A 17,791-nucleotide genomic window follows, 5' to 3' on the forward strand; every position below is an offset into this window, starting at 1 on the left:
TTAAATATCCCATGGATGGCTTGATAAATACAACCTTGTGTCTTTTATCCTGAGATATCCCATGGATGGCTTGATAAATACAACCTTGTGTCTTTTATCCTGAGATATCCCATGGATGGCTTGATAAATACAACCTTGTGTCCTTCACTGACAGACTGGTGCTCTGCCTGCTCTGAGAAGTTTCTTCTTGTGCAAACACTGTGGTTTTTGGTTTGGTTGATAGTTTTGCTTGATTGTTTCTAGGGGAAAAGGCCAGTGCACTGCTATCTGTTGTTTTATCTGATGAGAAAAAGGCTCTGTGTGGGTGTGTTAACCTCCGGAGGCTGCTGAGGAACATCATCACTGTGGTGGTGAGGAGGGTGGAGTGCTGTGACTTTCCACTCCAAACACACAGTGAGGCTCACAGGTCTTGCTGCACAGGAGGCACAGGGTAGGAGCAAGGCTATTTCTGCCAGCCAGGCTGATTTAATACAAGTTGTAGGTAAAACCAAGAGTGGGACTTCTTCTCTGCGGGACTCCCTGCTTAGGGCACCCTCTTTAGGTTTCTGAGCCCGTGGAGCAACGAGCTGCCAGAGGAGGACTAGAACTGCCAAACCAAACTTCCCAAGCTAAACCTGCCTCTTCTTCACATCAACTAACTGTGGAGAAGCTGCAAAGAGTGTGCCTGTTCTCTGCACCTGATTAAAGGCAAGGAGACAGAGTGAAGGCTGTGAAATGCTGCCAGTGCCCACGAGCCTGGCTGCTGCCTCCCTGCAACACGGCAGCTCTTCTTGCAGGAGAGCTCTTTGGCTGCTCAGCAGCCACAAAACCACTTCCCATCCCACAGAGCTTTGCCTGTGGGTGCAATCTTGTAGGTAAAAAGCAAAAGTTGGGTCACTGTGCGAGCATCTCAGCTGCCAGCAAATTCCCAGTGAACCTGGGGGAAAGAAATCCTTGGATTTGGAGCATCACGTCACCCTAAGGTGCTCTAACAAGCAAGGAAACTGAGGCACAAGACACTGGCTCATGTCTCCCAGGCTGGAAATAAAAAGTAGAAGCAGCAGGAGGCTCTTGAGCAACACCTGAGCACTCACCAGTGCAGTTTGCTTCGTCAGACCAGTCCCTGCAGTCGTTATCCCCATCACACATCCAGGACAGACGGATGCACATCCCTGAGCTGCAGCTGAACTCATCATTCCTGCACTGGTGAGCTTCTGCAAACAAAATATTGAGCTTCAGGTCACAGGAATACCCAAGGAGCAGAGAGGAAAAGGTGGATAATAACGGCACAGAAATCTCCCAGCTGGAACACAGTGAGGGGAAGGACCAGCACATGGCCTTGCTCTCTTCTCCCGTCCCTCACTTCCCAGTACATGATGGTGCTGGATTCTTACACGTCCCTAATTCCCAAACACCCTGTAAATCCTGCTCCTGTCCCCCATTTCCCAGGCCCCAGTAAACGAGGAGGAGACAGCCTGGGCAAACAGGGGGATCTTCCCCTCCATCACCCCTGAGCAGCACAGAGAGCAATGGGGAGCAGCTGCCCACCCGTGCCCAGGGCAGGAGGGGCACTCACCACAGTGACTCTCATCGCTGTTGTCCCCACAGTCGTCCTCCAGGTCACATTTGTAGGACAGGGGGATGCAGGTCCCCGAGCCCTGGCAGCGGAACTGGGTCTCAGTGTCGCACACGGTGGTTGCTGATGGAGACAGGAGGAGGAGGAGGAGGAGGCAGTGGTTAGAAAATGGTTGCTGCTGCCTGAGGGTATGTACTGAGTGCAGGGCAGTGGAGGGACAGGGACAGAATCCTGCCAGCCCAGCCTGAATTCCTGCTCTTGTGTTTTAATGCCATTTTTAGGCACTCCGTGCAGAGCAGAGTGCACAGTGGTCAGTTTTCTGTCTGGGGACCAGGACTGAAACTCCTGATGTCCACTCCCAAGCCAGGGAGCAGGAAGCCAAGGCTGTGGAGCTGTGTGCTCCCCACAGAGGGACTGAAACCTCAGGTGCTGGGATGAGACAGGGCAGCCCAAGCAGGGGAGAAGCTGGCCATGAACATCCAAGGCAGCACCTCTGTGCAAAGCTGGTGACCTCTCTCCAAGAAATGGAGAGGTTTTCCCACACCTGGAGCCATTGAACTCAAACCTGGACTCTGCTGACTGGTACCTCAGCTTTGTCAGGGAAATAAATTCCTCATTGGCACAAAATGGGCATAAACAGCCTCTGTCCTGGTCCTCCAGTGATTCCTAACTTCAAACCCAGTCCTTTTTCCACAGTGCATTAATCCAAACCCTTCAGGCTGTGCAAATCTATGGAACATCTGCCCCTCCTGCACACATTGGCTGCTCCTAACTTTGCTCAGAAAGGTGACCTCCATCTTTAATGTGTGAACTTGATTTATTATCTCGACAAGAGGCCCGTGTCAGCACTGTCTGCTCTCTTTTCCTCACTGGCTGTGCCCTCAATTAACTTCAGAAGACAATTAGTGCAAGAGTTGGCATCAACCTCACCAAAATTTTAGACACTGATGCATCTGGTCAAGGGGACTGGGACAAAACCCATCCCAAATTTGCTTTGGAGTCACCAAGAGCTGAGTTACACCCCCAGAGAGCCTCTTGCTCTCCCTGACCTGTGAAAGGAGCGTGGAGCAGCAGCTGAGGTGCCACCAGAGCAGACCCCTGAGCCTGGCCAGGCCAATGCCACCAGGGCAGGACACTCACGGCAGTTCTTCTCGTCGCTCATGTCCCCGCAGTCATTGTCATTGTCACACTGCCAGATGCTGTTGATGCAGTTCCCATTGGAGCACCTGTACTGGTTGGGCAGGCACGTGTTCTCTGAGGCAGGAGGGACAGCAGAAACAAGCTGGCATGAGGCTGTGCCTCCAGAAATGGGCCAGAGGACAGGTGACACCGACCTCTCGTGATGGCAGAGCCACCTCAGCCCTGGGCAGCAGCAAGAGCAGGCAGGACCTCACCTCCCTTGATGCAGGAGCTCACCTTCCTTGATGCAGGTGTTGTTCTTCATGGTGTAGCCGTGGGGACAGTCACACCTGAGCTCCCCACTGGGCAGCACCGTGCTGGCCACCCCCTCGGGGCACTTGCAGCTGCGGCCGTTGTTGGACCTGGGCAGGCAGAGCAGGCTGCAGGGCTTGGTGATGCAGGCGTTCTGCCCTGGAGCAGGGCAGGAGGAAGGGGACAGCGTCAGGGCGAGGCACGGGAGCCCCAGTGTCACCTGCCAGCCCACCAAGGAGGGACAGGAGCCCCAGTGTCACCTTCTATCCCAGAACAGAGGCACGGGAGCCCCAGTGTCACCCGCCAGCCCAGGACACAGGCACAGGTGCCCCAGTGTCACCTGCCAGCCCACCATGGAGGCACAGGTATCCCAGTGTCACCTGCCAGCCCACCATGGAGGGACAGGAGCCCCAATGTCACCTTCTATCCCAGAATAGAGGCACAGGAGCCCCAGTGTCACCTGCCAGCCCACCATGGAGGGACGGGAGCCCCAGTGTCACCTGCCAGCCCAAAACAGAGGCATGGGAATCCCAGTGTCACCTGCCAGCCCACCATGGAGGCACAGGAGCCCCAGTGTCACCTTCTGTCCCAGAATAGAGGCCCAGGAGTCCTGGTGTCACCTGCCAGCCCAGGACACGGGCACGGGAGCCCCAGTGTCACCTGCTTTGGGTTCAGACCCCCCCAGCAGCCAGCTCTGCAAGGCTGAGTGCTGAGGTCACCCCTAGGAATGCCCAGAGCCATCTCCAGGGAGTTTGAGGGTCTTTAAGGGGGAAAGATTGGCCTTTAAGGGACACAACTCATCCCAGTGGCTTTGGAGGTCTATCAAAGGGTGTCAGTTACACCCTCAGAGTCTAGAGCCCTTCAGTGGTCTGGTACCCATCTGGAAATGGGTATGAACAGCCCACGGGGGTCAGCACTGCCTTGGCACAATGCAGGCAGACATTAGAGGAGAGCAAAGTTGGTGCAGCCCTGAGATCCTGTGGTTTTTGGCCTGTACAACTCTTTGATGGAAAAGCCAGGATCTGACACAAACCATGAGGTGCCACCACAGCCGAGTGCCCTATGAGCTCTCTCTCCTGGCAGCCAAAAGCACAATATACCCCTGATGAAACTCATTCCTGAAAGCCTCAAGCCCTGCAGGAATGGGTGGTCAGGAAATGCAAGCCAGGATGGCCCAGTGGAAATGGGGGATGAACACATTCCTAAACCCCAGGAGGATCATCTGCATCGTTACCTGTTGTCTTTCCTCTGTAAAAGATTTTCATATCCATGATCCCATTCAGTCGGCCGACCAAGATCTCCATCCTGGAGCCGCTGGTTTTGGATGCTCTGAAAATACTCAGCTGTGACCAGTCATTCCAGTAGATTTCATTCTGAAACACAGGCTTGGCTCTCAGTGTGAGCAGAGGCACCTCCAGGGCCGTGCTCACCGGTGCTACCTGCACTCATCACCCTAAACACTGGAAAAGAGAGAGTGAAAAGTGTCCCCAGCCCACAGGGGAGAGGAAGAGGAAGGCCTGAGGTGGGATTTGAGCAGGAATGAGAGTGACAGAGTGATCTGCTGAGTGGCAAACATTGCAGGGCAGCTGCTTGGGAACATTGGGCCTGGATTGGGCTGCACTTGCCTGCTGGTTTCAGGGATCTGTGGGAACGTTTCAGGGAAGCAGACAGAGAGAGAAAGTGTGCTCCAAACCACATCCCTATCCTCCAAATTCAGGGATCTGTGGGAATGTTTCAGGGAAGCAGACAGAGAGAGACAGTGTCATGCCTGCTCCACACCATATCCCCATCCTTCAAATTCAGGGATCTGTGGGAATGTTTCAGGGAAGCAGACAGAGAGACAAAGGGCTGCTCCAAATCACATCCCTATCCTCAAATTCAGGGATCTGTGGGAATGTTTCAGGGAAGCAGACAGAGACAAAGGGTGCTCCAAATCACATCCCTATCCTCCAAATTCAGTGTGCCCTGTGCTCCTCCAGCACCAGCCTCAGAGCCTGCATGCTACGGAAAAAAATGACAACGGGGAAAACAAACCTTAAATACAGCAATGGCATAGGGGTGAGGGAGGCTGTCCAGGATCACAGATCTCTGCATGCCATTGAAATCCACCCTCTCGATCCTGTCCATGTAGGCTTCAGTCCAGTAGATCCAGTGCTCATCCACAGAGATGCCGTTGGGCCAGCGCACGCCCTCCGAGACGATGCACCCGGCCAGAGACCCGTCCATGTCACTCCTGTAGATGCCAGCCCTGGAGTCCCCCCAGTCTGTCCAGAACATCAACCTGGCAGCAGGCAGAGAGGTTACTCCAAACCCACACAGAGCGTGTGTCACAGACATCTTTTATGAAAAATTCCTTTTCCGTAGGATTTTTCCTCCTGAGAAGCTGAGAGGCCTCAGGAACAAAATGTAACCAATGGTTATCTGCTGCTGTGGAATGCAACAGGTGCAGCTGGGATTGGGCTCATGTGGTTGTTTCTAATTAATGACCAATCACAGCCCAGCTGGCTCGGACAGAGAGTCTGAGCCACAAACCTTTGTTATTGATTCTTTCCTATTCTATTCTTAGCCGGCCTTCTGAGGAAATCCTTTCTTTTATTCTTTTAGTATACTTTTAATATAATATATATCATAAAATAATAAATCAAGCCTTCTGAAACATGGAGTCAGGTCCTTGTCTCTTCCCTCAACCTGAGAGCCCTGTGAACACGGTCACAGCAGCTCATCAAAAGGATTGGGGTTAGGAGAGGCAGAGGGGGGAATGCTCCACATTCCGTGCCCCTTGCTCGACATGCCTTTGAACAGGGAGCTCTGCAATTCTAATGAACGCCACCAGCAGCAGATTTATGAGCAGCACAGCAGCTTTTGAGCTGCAGGCTCTGTGGTGGGAGTGCAGCTGCAGGTTACCTTGCCATGAACTGCTTTGGTTTGTCAGAGCTTACATTCGTAGCCGAGGCCAAACCCCAAAAAGATGTAGCTCAGATTTGGCTCTTGAATTCGAACACAGCTCAGTTTCTCACGCATCACTGCAGCTTCCCCCACTGACCAGACCAGTTTTGCAGGCAGGAAAAGTTATTTACCAATGGATATGTATGGGCAGGAAGGAATTAACAGTTGGTGATCTGTGCTCTGAGGGAGCTGGTGCCTTAGTTGGGGATGCAGTGGTGACAGTGGGCTCCACAGGGCAGGACTGTGCTGTGCCTGTCCCCAGTTTCACCTCACCGAGCTGTCCTCCCTGAGGAGGAAGTGAAGGAGCAGCAGTTTTCCTTGGGAATAGCAGGGAAATACTTGTGATGTTTCCTTTCTTACCCATCTCGAGGAACCAGAGCCAGGGCTCTGGGTCGCTCCAGTATCGAGGAGTTGAGGACAGTCAGTCTCAGGTCTCCATCCGGATTGGCAACCTAGACCCAAAACCAAAGCCAGGACAGGTGTGTTTGCTACTGGCACTGCTTGAAGTGACACAGAATCTGTGGCAGGCAGTTAACTGCTCCTTAATAAAATATGCACTGCCACGGGTGGGCAGAGCTGTACCTCGATTTTGGGAATCCCAGCGTTGACCCAGTAGAGCAGCTGGCTGAGAGGCTCAAAAGCCAAAGCTTCCACTGTTTCCAACCCAGTGCTTATGATTATTTCCTGCCCAGAGCTGCCGTTGAGACAGAGACGCTGGGGAAAAGCATAAAAATAATCAGAATAAAAGACGAGGAACTGCCTGAATCCTGAAAGGTCAGGGGACAGCAGCTCGGAGGGGAGGAGCACCAGGACAAACATTTGCATTTCAGGGTGTGGATGCAACACCCCGGTGGCAAGGGGGTGATGCATCCCTGCTCCCAGCTCACCTGGATGATGTCCAGAGTGACATCAGCCCAGTAGAGGCAGTTGTGCTCGTAGTCAAAATCCAGGGCCACAGCACCCCTGAGCCCGGCCAGGGGCAGCTCCTCGCTGACACCCGAGGCCAGGTCGTATCGGTGGATGGAGTATCGGGTGGCGTACAGGATGAACTCGTTCTCCTCTGCAACAACAATGCCTGATTTAGTGGCTGTTTTTTGGCTACTCGAGGGGCAAAAGAAAGAAAATAGCAGGTGTTTTTCACCCCTGGTTTGGCACCTCGGGGAGGGAAAGAGCTTTTGTCTCAGTGGGATTAGGTTAATGGGAATGTGGTAATGGCCTCACATGGGGCTGGGCACACACTCTGGGCATTGTCTGGTCCAGGAGGAGGAGGAGGAGGAAGCACAGAACCTGCCCCGACCCCTTTCGTGCTGCCAATAAGAAACAAAATACTGATCACAGACATCTTTTATGAAAAATTCCTTCCCTTAGGATTTTTCCTCCTGAGAAGCTGAGAGGCCTCAGGAACAAAATGCAAACAATGGTTATCTGCTGCTGTGGAATGCAACAGGTGGCATCTGGGATTGGGCTCATGTGGTTGTTTCTAATCAATGGCCAATCACAGCCCAGCTGGCTCGGACAGAGTCAGAGCCACAAGCCTTTGTTATTGATTCTTTCTTATTCTATTCTTAGCCAGCCTTCTGAGGAAATCCTTTCTTCTATTCTTTTAGTATACTTTTAATATAATATATATCATAAAATAATAAATCAAGCCTTCTGAAACATGGAGTCAGATCCTCGTCTCTTCCCTCATCCTCAGACCCCTGTGAACATGGTCACAGATCTCCTCTTCCTTAAAAATCCCCAACATTAAAAAGAGTGGGAGTGATGCAACTCTGCAAGTCCTCAGGGACACTGGCCCAGGAAATATCCCAGAGTGGGTTTTGTTTCCCAGTGGAGCCGAATCCAGGTAATGGGATCCTGGTCCAGGACAAAGTCTCCTGGGCATTATCCCACCACCAGTCAAGCCCAATAATGCTATTAATGAGTAGAGCTAATGTCAGTAAGTAACTCTGGCTGTGCATCCCTAATGAGATTATAGGGAGATATGAAACAGATCCTGTACATGAAAGTGTTACCATGGAGCGAGCCAGCACGGATCCCCAGCCCATCTCTGGGAACACAGCACTTCAAAGGCCAGCCCGTGGGGACAGCAGGTTTACTTTGCAATCAGCAGGGCCCTTCTCAGCATGCCCAACACAGCTCTCCAAATAGCTCAAGAGGGCTCAGAGGAGTGAAGAACGTGTCAGGAGTAAAGCTGAGTGCAGAGCTGGCAGGAGTCCCAGCGCAGGGGATGCTTCCCGTGCTGTTCCACACCTGGAATATCTTTTGCACGCTGAAAAATTTTAGGGCAGTGCAGAGGAGCCTGCTGCTGGTGGGTCTGGCTGCTCTGCTCAGCTCCCCAGCCCTTCCACGAGCCCCTGCCCTGCCTGAGGCTCTGGAGCTGCAGCAAGCAGCAACGCTGATCACGCAGCTCGTGACGGCAGATTAAATTAAAGCTCTAATGAGCAGAATGCAAATAACTCTGGCAGCACAGGAGCACAGCACTGCTACAGTGCCTTGTACGTTCCAGAGGAGAAAATGAGGATGGGGAGGGTGAATTCTGGCAGGCAGAGGTGTGAGGGATGAAGGCCTGCCCTGGTATGGCCTCAAAGGGCCATGGTTCAGCTGCACACGGTGGCTGTCTCAGAGTGGGACCTTCCTGTAGCCATGATATTTTATGAAAATTCCTTTCCTTAGGATTTTTCCTCCTGAGAAGCTGAGAGGCCTCAGGAACAAAATGCAAACAATGGTTATCTGCTGCTGTGGAATGCAACAGGTGCATCTGGGATTGGCCTCATGTGGTTGTTTCTAATTAATGGCCAATCACAGCCCAGCTGGCTCGGACTCTCTGTCTGAGCCCCAAGCTTTTGTTATTCATTCTTTCTTATTCTATTGTTAGCTAGCCTTCTGATGAAATCCTTTCTTCTATTCTTTTAGTATAGTTTTAACATAATATATATCATAAAATAATAAATCAGTCTTCTGAAACATGGAGTCAGATCCTCATCTCTTCCCTCATCCTCGGACCCTGTGACACAGTCACACCTTCCCAAGGGGACCTTCCCAAGGATGGGGGTATCTTTGATCTAATTCCTGTCTTTCTGGCTGGGTTCAAGCCAGCTGCAGCAAGGACATGAGCAGGGTGCAGGGGCTCCTGCTTGCAGCCTGCCCCTGAGGGCTCTGCACTGTGGGCAGCCACTGCTCCTGAGCAGGACCCTCAGAAGCTCCGGCCACGGGACAGGAGAGGGCGATTTGTAACCCACCCAGGCTCCTGTGTCACAGGTTTTGTCTGAGAGCCCTCTGGGACTCTGTGCCTGGTCCCTGAGGCACCAGCCAAAGGTTTTATGAATGGGGCCCTTGTGCCCAGAGCGGCTCCTGGTGCTCACACTCACCCGCCAGCGGGCACGGCACCAGCTCCCCCTCCAGCCGCGACTCGACGTCTCCACCCGTGCAAGTGTCCCCAGAGATCTTCCTGTAGCTGCAACACACAGAGCCGGGCAGTTTATTCCATGGAGAAAAAAAAAACTGTGAACAAACCACCCTGTGCAGCCAGAATAAGCTGTGGTGTTTAATTGCCATGTATGTGCTAACATGCCGTTTGTTTGCTGCCACTCTCGTGGGTGTTGTGGTTGTTTGGGGTTTTTTAAATCGCCAGTAAGATAAATTCCAGCACTTGGAATATCAGGTTGCCCTCCCAAGCACAGCACATACCCTCGAGTCTTCCTGTAGGTTGAGCCAACAGGGCAAGGGACTGGTGGGTCATAGGGCTTGCCAGCAAACTCAGGGTCAGGGACACAAACTTCTAAGGACAAGTCATCGCTCAGCTTGAAGCCAAAATCACTGCAAGGAGAAGAAAGACATAGGGAGGGACAGGGAAAAGCAAAAAATGCAGCCACGCTATACCATGAGTCTATTTTTGCATAGAACTTTTAAGAACCCAAAGTGACCCTTCATTCATTATCAGTATTTAGCTGCACAGAACATCTCCCAGCCAGGCAGGCTGTTTCAAGAACACTTTGCAAATCAGCTCTGCCGTGGCTGGGCAGGCTGGGGAAGGTGAGGCAGAGCTGAGGCAGTTGCTCTGCAAAGCTGGCTGCAAGCCCCAGTGCTGCTGCTGAGCTGGCTCGGGTCACTGCTCTGTCTCTTGGCTGGTCCTGCTGGCAAAAGGGGAGTTACAGTGTGGCTGTTCTTTGGAAAATGCTGTGGGGGAGAGAGGTTTTGTCAGTGGCATTCTGTAGGGAGCCCAGGGCTGATTTCTGAGGCAGGCTCGCATCAGCCCTGCTCTCAGTCTGCTTGTGCTGAGCCAGACTTGGTCTCAGCATCAGACAGGAGCAGCCTGGTGTGAGCTCCACTGAAAGCCCAGGCCCTCAAAAGCAGTTTCCTTTCTAACCCCAAACCTTTACATCAGTTTGCCAGAGAGTGTTTCCTGATCCTGAAAGCAGTGTCAGGATTGTGGGAATTGCAGTCAAAGGGCAATAGCAGGGCCAGCTGCACCCCTGTGGCTACAGAATCACAAAGATTTTTAGTGGGTCTCTGTCTGTGATGGGAAATTACCCATTCTCCTTCGGAAGGTGATGGATTAACAATACTTCCCTTTTCCGTGGAACCTTTCAGAGGCTCCCAAAAGGCTCTAAAGACATTAATTAAGTCTCATGCCCTGTTATTAATGAAAGGTTGTTTTCAGTCTGTTTAGTTTCCTCTCTGCTATAAAATGAAGCAGGGACATTCCGAGCTACATAAATTGGATGTTTGCTCACTCAGAGCGATTGGTCACAGATACTTATCTTGGATTTACAATCCAGACTAGAAGAAATTAATTGGTATTTTACCATTCAAAGTCCTCCCTCGTACAAGAGCAGTTGGAGACCATGACAGGCCTGTCAAAGTCTTCCCCATTGAAGCAGGTTGCATGAGGAGTCCTCCTTTTGAAAACGGTTTTATGCCCCAGCAAACACTCATTGCCTCGCTCATCCGAGGGTGACCACAGCTTGTAGTCATTCTCTGTGCAAGGGACCCCTGAGAGGAGAAACAAGGTTGGGGTGCAGAAAAGTGCAGGATTTACAGTGCTCCAGGTTTAAAGACAGGGAGATGCTGATGTCCCTGGGTACCCAGGAGTGCCAGGCGTGCTGGCATCCAGCCCCACACCACAGGAATGCCTCTTGTCCCAGGCAACCACTGAGAGAACAAGAGGACACAGCCTTAAGCTGTGCCAGGGGAAGTTTAGGTTGGACATCAGGGAAAAATTCTTCACTGAAAGAGGGATTGGGCACTGGAATCACCTGACCAGGGAAGAGATGGAGTCACCATCCCTGGAGGTGTTTAAAACAAGCCTGAACGTGGCACTCCTGCCATGGTTTAATTGATGAGGATGTGTTGGGTCTTTTCCAACTAAAAGTCTTTTCCCACCTAGTTCATTCTGTGATTCTCTCCCCTCTCCAGCGGCACAAAACCTCCCCCAAAAAGCAAGGGAAGGGAAGGGAAGGCTCCAGCTGGGAGCGTGCGGCAGCACACGGTGACAGGAGGGAACAGGCAGCTCCGTGGCAGTGACAGGGAATCTGAATGAACTCGTTCTGGTTACCAAACAGAACTGTTCCCAACAAAATGTCAAGGGAATCGGTGATAAATTTTAGTCAAGCAAATTCCTCTGCTGGGTTTAACTGCGCTTTGATTAAAATGCTGCCTCGCAATCAAAGCTGAAATGGGTTATAAAACATTCATAGGCACAAGCCTTCAGAAGGATTTTTTTTTTTTTCTCTTTTCCTTTTCAACAAATTCCTCAGTGAGGAGGGAAGGAATACAGGGAGAGCACAGGACTGCCTCCAGCAGCTGTGTCCACATGGACATGAGACACTTGGGACAGGGCATGAGGAGATGCCCTCCCTCCAACCTGCAGAGCCACCCCAGAGATGGCTCTGCCACCCATCCCCTTACCCAGCACGTCAGTGGTGTTGATCTGCAGGATCAGCCAGCTGTGGCCATTCTCCTTGTAGGAGCCAAAGATGGTGAATATGGTGCTCTTCTCGCCAGGCTCGGTCAGGAGCCCGTACACAAACACCGGCTTCTCCGAGAACGTGAACACTTTCCAGGTTTCCCCTTCGTTTGTGCTGTACCTGCACAAAAAAGGAGATTGGGAGAGGTGCCAGGGGCATGTCCTGCTGCAGGGCACTCTCTGCCATGGCCAGCCAAGCAGCAGAGCAGTCCCTGTGCCCTGACACTCACTTGAGCTGGTCGGTCTCGGTGCCTTGGGCGATGGCCACCAGAATTCCACCGTGGTCACCCCAGGTGTAGTAGTGGGGTCCAGACAGTGCCTGGAAGAGAGACAGTGCTGAGGGGTGATCAGAGCTCTGCTGAGTCAAGGGAAATGGCTTGGTCAGAAACTCTGCCTGAGCCAAGCTAATGCTTCAGCCTGGGCCAAATCAAGTATCTGGAGGCACCAGAGATTCAAGTGTTTATGGGACACCATCTGCAGATGAGAATAGCCAGCCCATTTCCCACAAGAGATGTGTGTAAAAGGTGCCCTGAGCCCTGGACTCTGCTCCTCCTGTGCTCTGTGCAGGGAAAGAATCAGTGGAAGAAGCACCATGACACAGAACCAGAGTCCATCACTCCTCCTCTCATTTGTCACCTCTGTGAGGCTTTCCTGACACCCAGCAGTGACTTGTGGCCGTCCCAGGACTGCAGAGAAGTTGGCCCTCAGGCTGTGGAAGGTCTTGTGAATGTTCAGAGAGAAGTGGGGCCATGGCATGCAGAAACAAGCCCTGGAGACAATTCATCCATGGCAAGAAGCTTGGATCTCACGCTCACCTACACCTCCAGCACACAATCAGCTTTGCTTTCCCATCCAGGGAGCCCAGAGCACCTTGGGATGAAAACAGGGAGTGTGTCCGTGCCAGACCCTGCTCACAGGACGTGCTGCCACACTTGGGGACATTCAGGGCTCTGAATGCATTGTTCCTTTCTTCTCTGGGCTGTGAAATCACCCCTGTGATCTGCAGAGCCTCCCAGCCAAAGCTGAGCAGGAGGAGCTGTGGTGCTGCTTCTCAGCTGCACTGCTGGGTCATTCTGCACCTCTGCTCATGATACAAACATCAGTCAGGAGCTCTGGATCAACGCTTCCTCAGAATGTTTTAACTGCACTCCAAGGCAGACCTGTGGAGCTTGGCACCTGAGAGTCTCTGGTTTTGGATACCCTGTCCCATCTGTCAGCTCCTGCCTGGCTGCAGGGTCCCCACAGCTGCTCTCCAGCTGGGTTTTGGAGCCAGGAGCAGCCTCTGAACCACCTTTGGCATCAGCCAGACCGGTGGCGTGTCCCCAGCCCCAGTGCAGCTGCCCAGACCTCACGCCGACCGCGCAGCACTCGCAGGGGGAGAGGAGGCTGCTCAGCTCCCAGGATTAAATGGCTTGCAGATGTTGGAATACCACATTGCACTGGCTGCACAGTGCACAGGCACACCACAAACACTGCCACAGACCAGAACATCCACTCAGTAAACAGCAGCACACTCCCCATAAACCGAGGGCAGCTCCCATTTCTCTGGAAGGAGCCAGAGCCTCTCCAGACTCTCTCACACACCAAGTCCTGGCTGTCAGTCCCACCTCAAAGACACCAAATGCTGAGGAAAAGTCCTGCCAGGTGTAAAGGAAGAACAGAGGAGAAGCTCTCCTGTGTCTGAATCCACCATCCACACCAGAGGCTCCTCTCCAACCAACCCACACCTGGTCCTTCATCTAAAAACCTTTTTCCCTCGTTTTAAGGCATTGAGCACCTTCCAGCTCTTGTATTCATATGAAATCACCTTTAATGTAACTCATTTATACTGCTGCCAAAATTCTTTCTGTTCCCCCACCACTCTGGCTGATCTGGCAGGGGTAAGAGCAGCCTTACCTCTCTCCACCTTGCTCCAGCGCTGCTCGAGATATAAACATTGGTTTTCCTTGCCATGTTCTTGCCAACGGAGCCTGGGAGAATGGGAGAAATCATCCTTCTTGTGGAATGCAAAGTGATTGCTTAAAAGGAAGCCAGACACCTCCAAACTATTTTTATCTGTGATTGAGGAGATGATTTTTCACACTATAAATTAATCCCTTCAAAAGCAAATATTTCAAGGACTATTTCAAGTTTTCAAAGCAGATGGGGGAAAAACCCATGGCTACAAATATGATTAAACAAAATGTGTGCTTTCTTCAGTAACAGAGCGAGACAAACAGGAATTTCTGAATCTTAAAGAAGCCCTTCACGAGGATCAGGAAAGAGGATCAGAACAGAGCAGGTTTCTCACATCACTGTGCTGCAGTGAAATGTTCCCTCTGTAATTACTGTATGGGGACTGCAGCAGGGAAAGGACAGCAAAATGCACCATTTAATTGCATTTTATAACCTGCTTGTACAAACTAAATACTGCCTGGCAACAGCACCCCCCAAGCCAAGGGAAAAGCAGTACCAGTGGCAATGATCAGTCCTGGTGCCGACTCCTTGGAGAGAATGGGCATCCTGCGCAGCTGGAAATTCAGCAGCTGGCTCAGGCGCTGGGCCAGGTGGAGAGAGCAGCCCTGGGACAACTGGGAAAGCAGGACAGTGGATTAACACCCACCCCTCATGCTGTCTAATGCAGCCCTCTCTGCTTGGAAAGGCCAGGAGGGACTCCCTCGAGGTGGCGTTGCTGTTTCAACCTCTTTTCGTAGAGTGAAAACACCTCCAATATCACCAAGCCCACCACTAATAAATCCCCAAATGCCACTTTTGGGGCTCTTCTCCTTGTTCCACCACACCATGGTACCTTGCAGTCAGTGTGCTCCCCATCATGGGTCTGTGTGGGGGCTGGAGCAGCTCCCAGGTGCCGCCCTTGTTGAAGGTGATGATGGAGCACATGTTCTCCAAGATCACCAAACCCCTCATTAATAAACCACAGCCCCAAATGCCACTTTTGGGGGTCTTCTCCTTGTCCCACCACACCATGGTACCTTGCAGTCAGTGTGCTCCCCATCATGGGTCTGTGGGGGGGCTGGAGCAGCTCCCAGGTGCCGCCCTTGTTGAAGGTGATGACGGAGCGCATGTTCTCCCAGATCACTGAGCCCATCCCTAATAAACCACATCCCCAAATGCCACTTTTGGGGGTCTTCTCCCCGTCCCAGAGCCCTGTGGTACCTGGCAGTCGATGTGTTCCCCGTAATGGGTCTGTGTGGGGGGCTGGAGCAGCTCCCAGGTGCCGCCCTTGTCGAAGGTGATGACGGAGCGCATGTTCTCCTCGCTGAAGGAGCCGTTGATCAGCGTGGCGATGTAGACGCCCCGCACGCCTTCCACGCGGTGGAAATCTGCGAAGGGCTCGTTGGCAAAGTACCTGTGGGGTGGGGGGAATGGAAATTGAAGCCCTTCCCATAAGTCTGGGGATGTGGAGTATTGGCAGGCAAAGGTAAGGTGCTGATGTGGCAGAGCCAAAAATCGCGGATTTTGGTCGACGATGTTCTCATTTGCCATGGGGTGAGTCCTTATGGAAAATCACAAATCCTCTGAACAGAGAGAGACAGCTCTCTCCCAGGACTTTCCTGGGAAGCTCTGAGAAAGCTCAGAGAAAAGAATGAGAAACAATTCTTATCTCCACTTGCTGCACCTGTTGTTGTCCACATGTGGAATGGGTTATGGAGATTTGTTCACCAAAGGGTGGTTTCCTAATTGGACACTGGATGGTGTTTGGATGGATTGACCAATTAAGTAAAACTGTATTGGACTGAAAGGGTAATGAGCTTCTTAATAAGTATAGTAGAGTATTATATAGTATAATAGAATAGAACAATAGAATATAGAATATAATAGAATAATATAATATAGTATAATAGAATATTTTACTATAGTGTATAGTATAGTATAAAATAGTAGAATATAGTATAATATAGTATAAAATAGTAATATAGTGTAGAATAATATAACAAAATAAAATTATAGTAAAATTATAGTAAAATAAAATTATAGTAAAATTATAGTAATATAGTATAATAGATTGCAGCCTTCTGCAATCATGGAGCCAATGCTAATTATTCCCCGTTCAGGAGACCATTGCTATGATAAGTCCTGTCTTACCTGACCAAGGTGTCGCTGCCAGCCCCCCCTGGGCTGTAGTAGAGCACATTTTCTAGAGACAGGGAGAACTTCAGGCCCTCAGCCTCCGAGATGTAGAGGTTGGTGCGGTTGTTGTCGTGGCTGACACACACAAACACCTGGTCCTCTGAGGCATCAGCAATGTAATATTCCTTTGGGACACAAGGAACAGACTCTGTGTGTGTGTGTGCGCACAGGCTGGTTTGGATTTCCTCTTATCTTGCCTCCACTTTTTTGTATTTTTTTCCACTCAGCAGGTGGAAAATCTCCACTTTGCTTTTTCTGTTGTGTTCCCCCCACAGTGATTCCCACCCTCTGCCCTGCAAAGCCCCCTGGAGCAGCATTGGTCACCAAGCCCCATGTCTGCTGGGTCTCTGGACCCCCCTGAGGCTGGGAGTGCACCCCACTGCCCTGCCAAGCACCAAAATTTGCTTCTCACGCCCTCCTTCGTCCCCACCAGCCTGGGGACACCACGGCATGTTTGGTTCATGCATCAGGGACTCTTTGCAAGCCCTGGCGGTGCCCTGGGCTTCCTCAGCCTGCAAGAATTGGGTGCTCCAGGTCATGCCAGTGCACCCCATGCCATGGGAAGAGGCAAAGTCCCCAAAAGCAGAGTCAGAGGGGTAGGATCAGCCCCTCTCTGGTATCTGAGCTTCACTGCCAGCCCCATCCCCAGTGACTGTCCAGGTGCCATCGTGTAAGATCATCCAAATGTGAGCCTTTGCTCTGCCACCCCTCCAGCAGGGTCATACGAGGTCCTTTCCATCTCCTGCAGCATCTGGAGCTGCTGCTGGCACCGCAGGGTGTCCTTGGCAAGGCAGGGAGCTGGGAAGCTGCTCGGGAAGCACCACTTACCTTAATTGGATGCTTGGTAACGAACTGTGCCACCCGCATGGGCTTGCGGTTGAAGGAGACCCAGAGCTGGACCGAGGGGGGCTGTGAGCTGCCGAGCAAACGCTGTGCAGAGCACAGGGACACGTTAGGAGGGGCTCTCACCCCTAAAAACCACCCTCACCTCCACTGGGATCCCCCAGTGCCTTCCCCCTCCCTGCACGTGGGCAAAGCATGGCAGCAGCGCGATGCTGGGAGCAGTGATCCCCACCCAGGGTTTAAATTGCCACAGCCAGGGCTCAGCAAGGAGACAAACTGTCCTTCCTGGTCAGTCAGGTGGGGGTAAGGAGGCTGGGTTTAATGCCTCCTTTCTCCTCAGAGCACACTGACCTCTCCTTCCTATTTTTACCTGATTTGCGCAAAACGAAAGGCACCAGTGTGAAGCTGAGAAAGTAAAAAAGCTGGGGGCAACCCTATTTCATACAGGATGCCAATGGCGAGGACCTAAACCCAGATCTAGGCTCCAAAAATAAGCGGCCTGGTTTTTGGTTTGTTTTTTTTTTCTTTTTTTTTTTTTTTCCCCCATCCTCTGTATCACTAAGCAACCGTGCCTCCCACGGAAAGGAGCAGAAGTCAGAGCCCTGGGCGCCGCTGCCACCCAGCCTGTCCTTCCCCCAGCACCGCCCCTGCTGCAGCCAGGCTTGGAGGAAAGCGCCTCATTCCAGACTGGGGATGTGACTCCCAAATGAGGGGTTTGCAGCCAGCCTCCCTCTGTCTCGGTGTTTCCCAGCAGAGCTTGCTGTGGGGTGGAATATGGGTGATTTTATTGGTGTTTAGTCATTACAGCTGCAGGAGGAAGCAGGGAGTGCTGCCCGCTGGCCCCTGAGTGCTCCAGAAGCAGGAAAAGCTCCAAAGCACGCCTAAATGGTGCCCAAACTCTCCTCATGCTTTCAGAA

General features: G+C 51.9%; 1 protein-coding gene across 2 annotated transcripts in view; it reads right to left on the bottom strand.

Moving 5' to 3' along the window:
- Positions 1–17,791, bottom strand: part of SORL1 (sortilin related receptor 1) — a 55,157-nt gene that overhangs the window by 22,765 nt on the left and 14,601 nt on the right. For both annotated transcript variants that reach the window (XM_036397377.2, XM_036397376.2), the window contains exons 7-25: positions 16,860–16,961; positions 15,987–16,156; positions 15,057–15,249; positions 14,353–14,470; positions 13,797–13,870; positions 12,131–12,219; positions 11,843–12,021; positions 10,741–10,927; positions 9,623–9,751; positions 9,304–9,389; positions 6,820–6,992; positions 6,515–6,646; positions 6,293–6,384; positions 5,021–5,267; positions 4,221–4,359; positions 2,972–3,145; positions 2,696–2,809; positions 1,556–1,678; positions 1,074–1,193 (exon numbers count right to left, since the gene is read on the bottom strand). In XM_036397377.2, coding sequence (XP_036253270.2) covers positions 1,074–1,193; positions 1,556–1,678; positions 2,696–2,809; positions 2,972–3,145; positions 4,221–4,359; positions 5,021–5,267; positions 6,293–6,384; positions 6,515–6,646; positions 6,820–6,992; positions 9,304–9,389; positions 9,623–9,751; positions 10,741–10,927; positions 11,843–12,021; positions 12,131–12,219; positions 13,797–13,870; positions 14,353–14,470; positions 15,057–15,249; positions 15,987–16,156; positions 16,860–16,961 — 2,641 coding nt within the window. The remainder of the gene's footprint in view (positions 1–1,073; positions 1,194–1,555; positions 1,679–2,695; positions 2,810–2,971; positions 3,146–4,220; positions 4,360–5,020; positions 5,268–6,292; positions 6,385–6,514; positions 6,647–6,819; positions 6,993–9,303; positions 9,390–9,622; positions 9,752–10,740; positions 10,928–11,842; positions 12,022–12,130; positions 12,220–13,796; positions 13,871–14,352; positions 14,471–15,056; positions 15,250–15,986; positions 16,157–16,859; positions 16,962–17,791) is intronic.

Source organism: Molothrus ater, chromosome 22, assembly GCF_012460135.2.
Source record: "Molothrus ater isolate BHLD 08-10-18 breed brown headed cowbird chromosome 22, BPBGC_Mater_1.1, whole genome shotgun sequence".
NCBI classification, from domain to species: Eukaryota; Metazoa; Chordata; class Aves; order Passeriformes; family Icteridae; genus Molothrus; species Molothrus ater.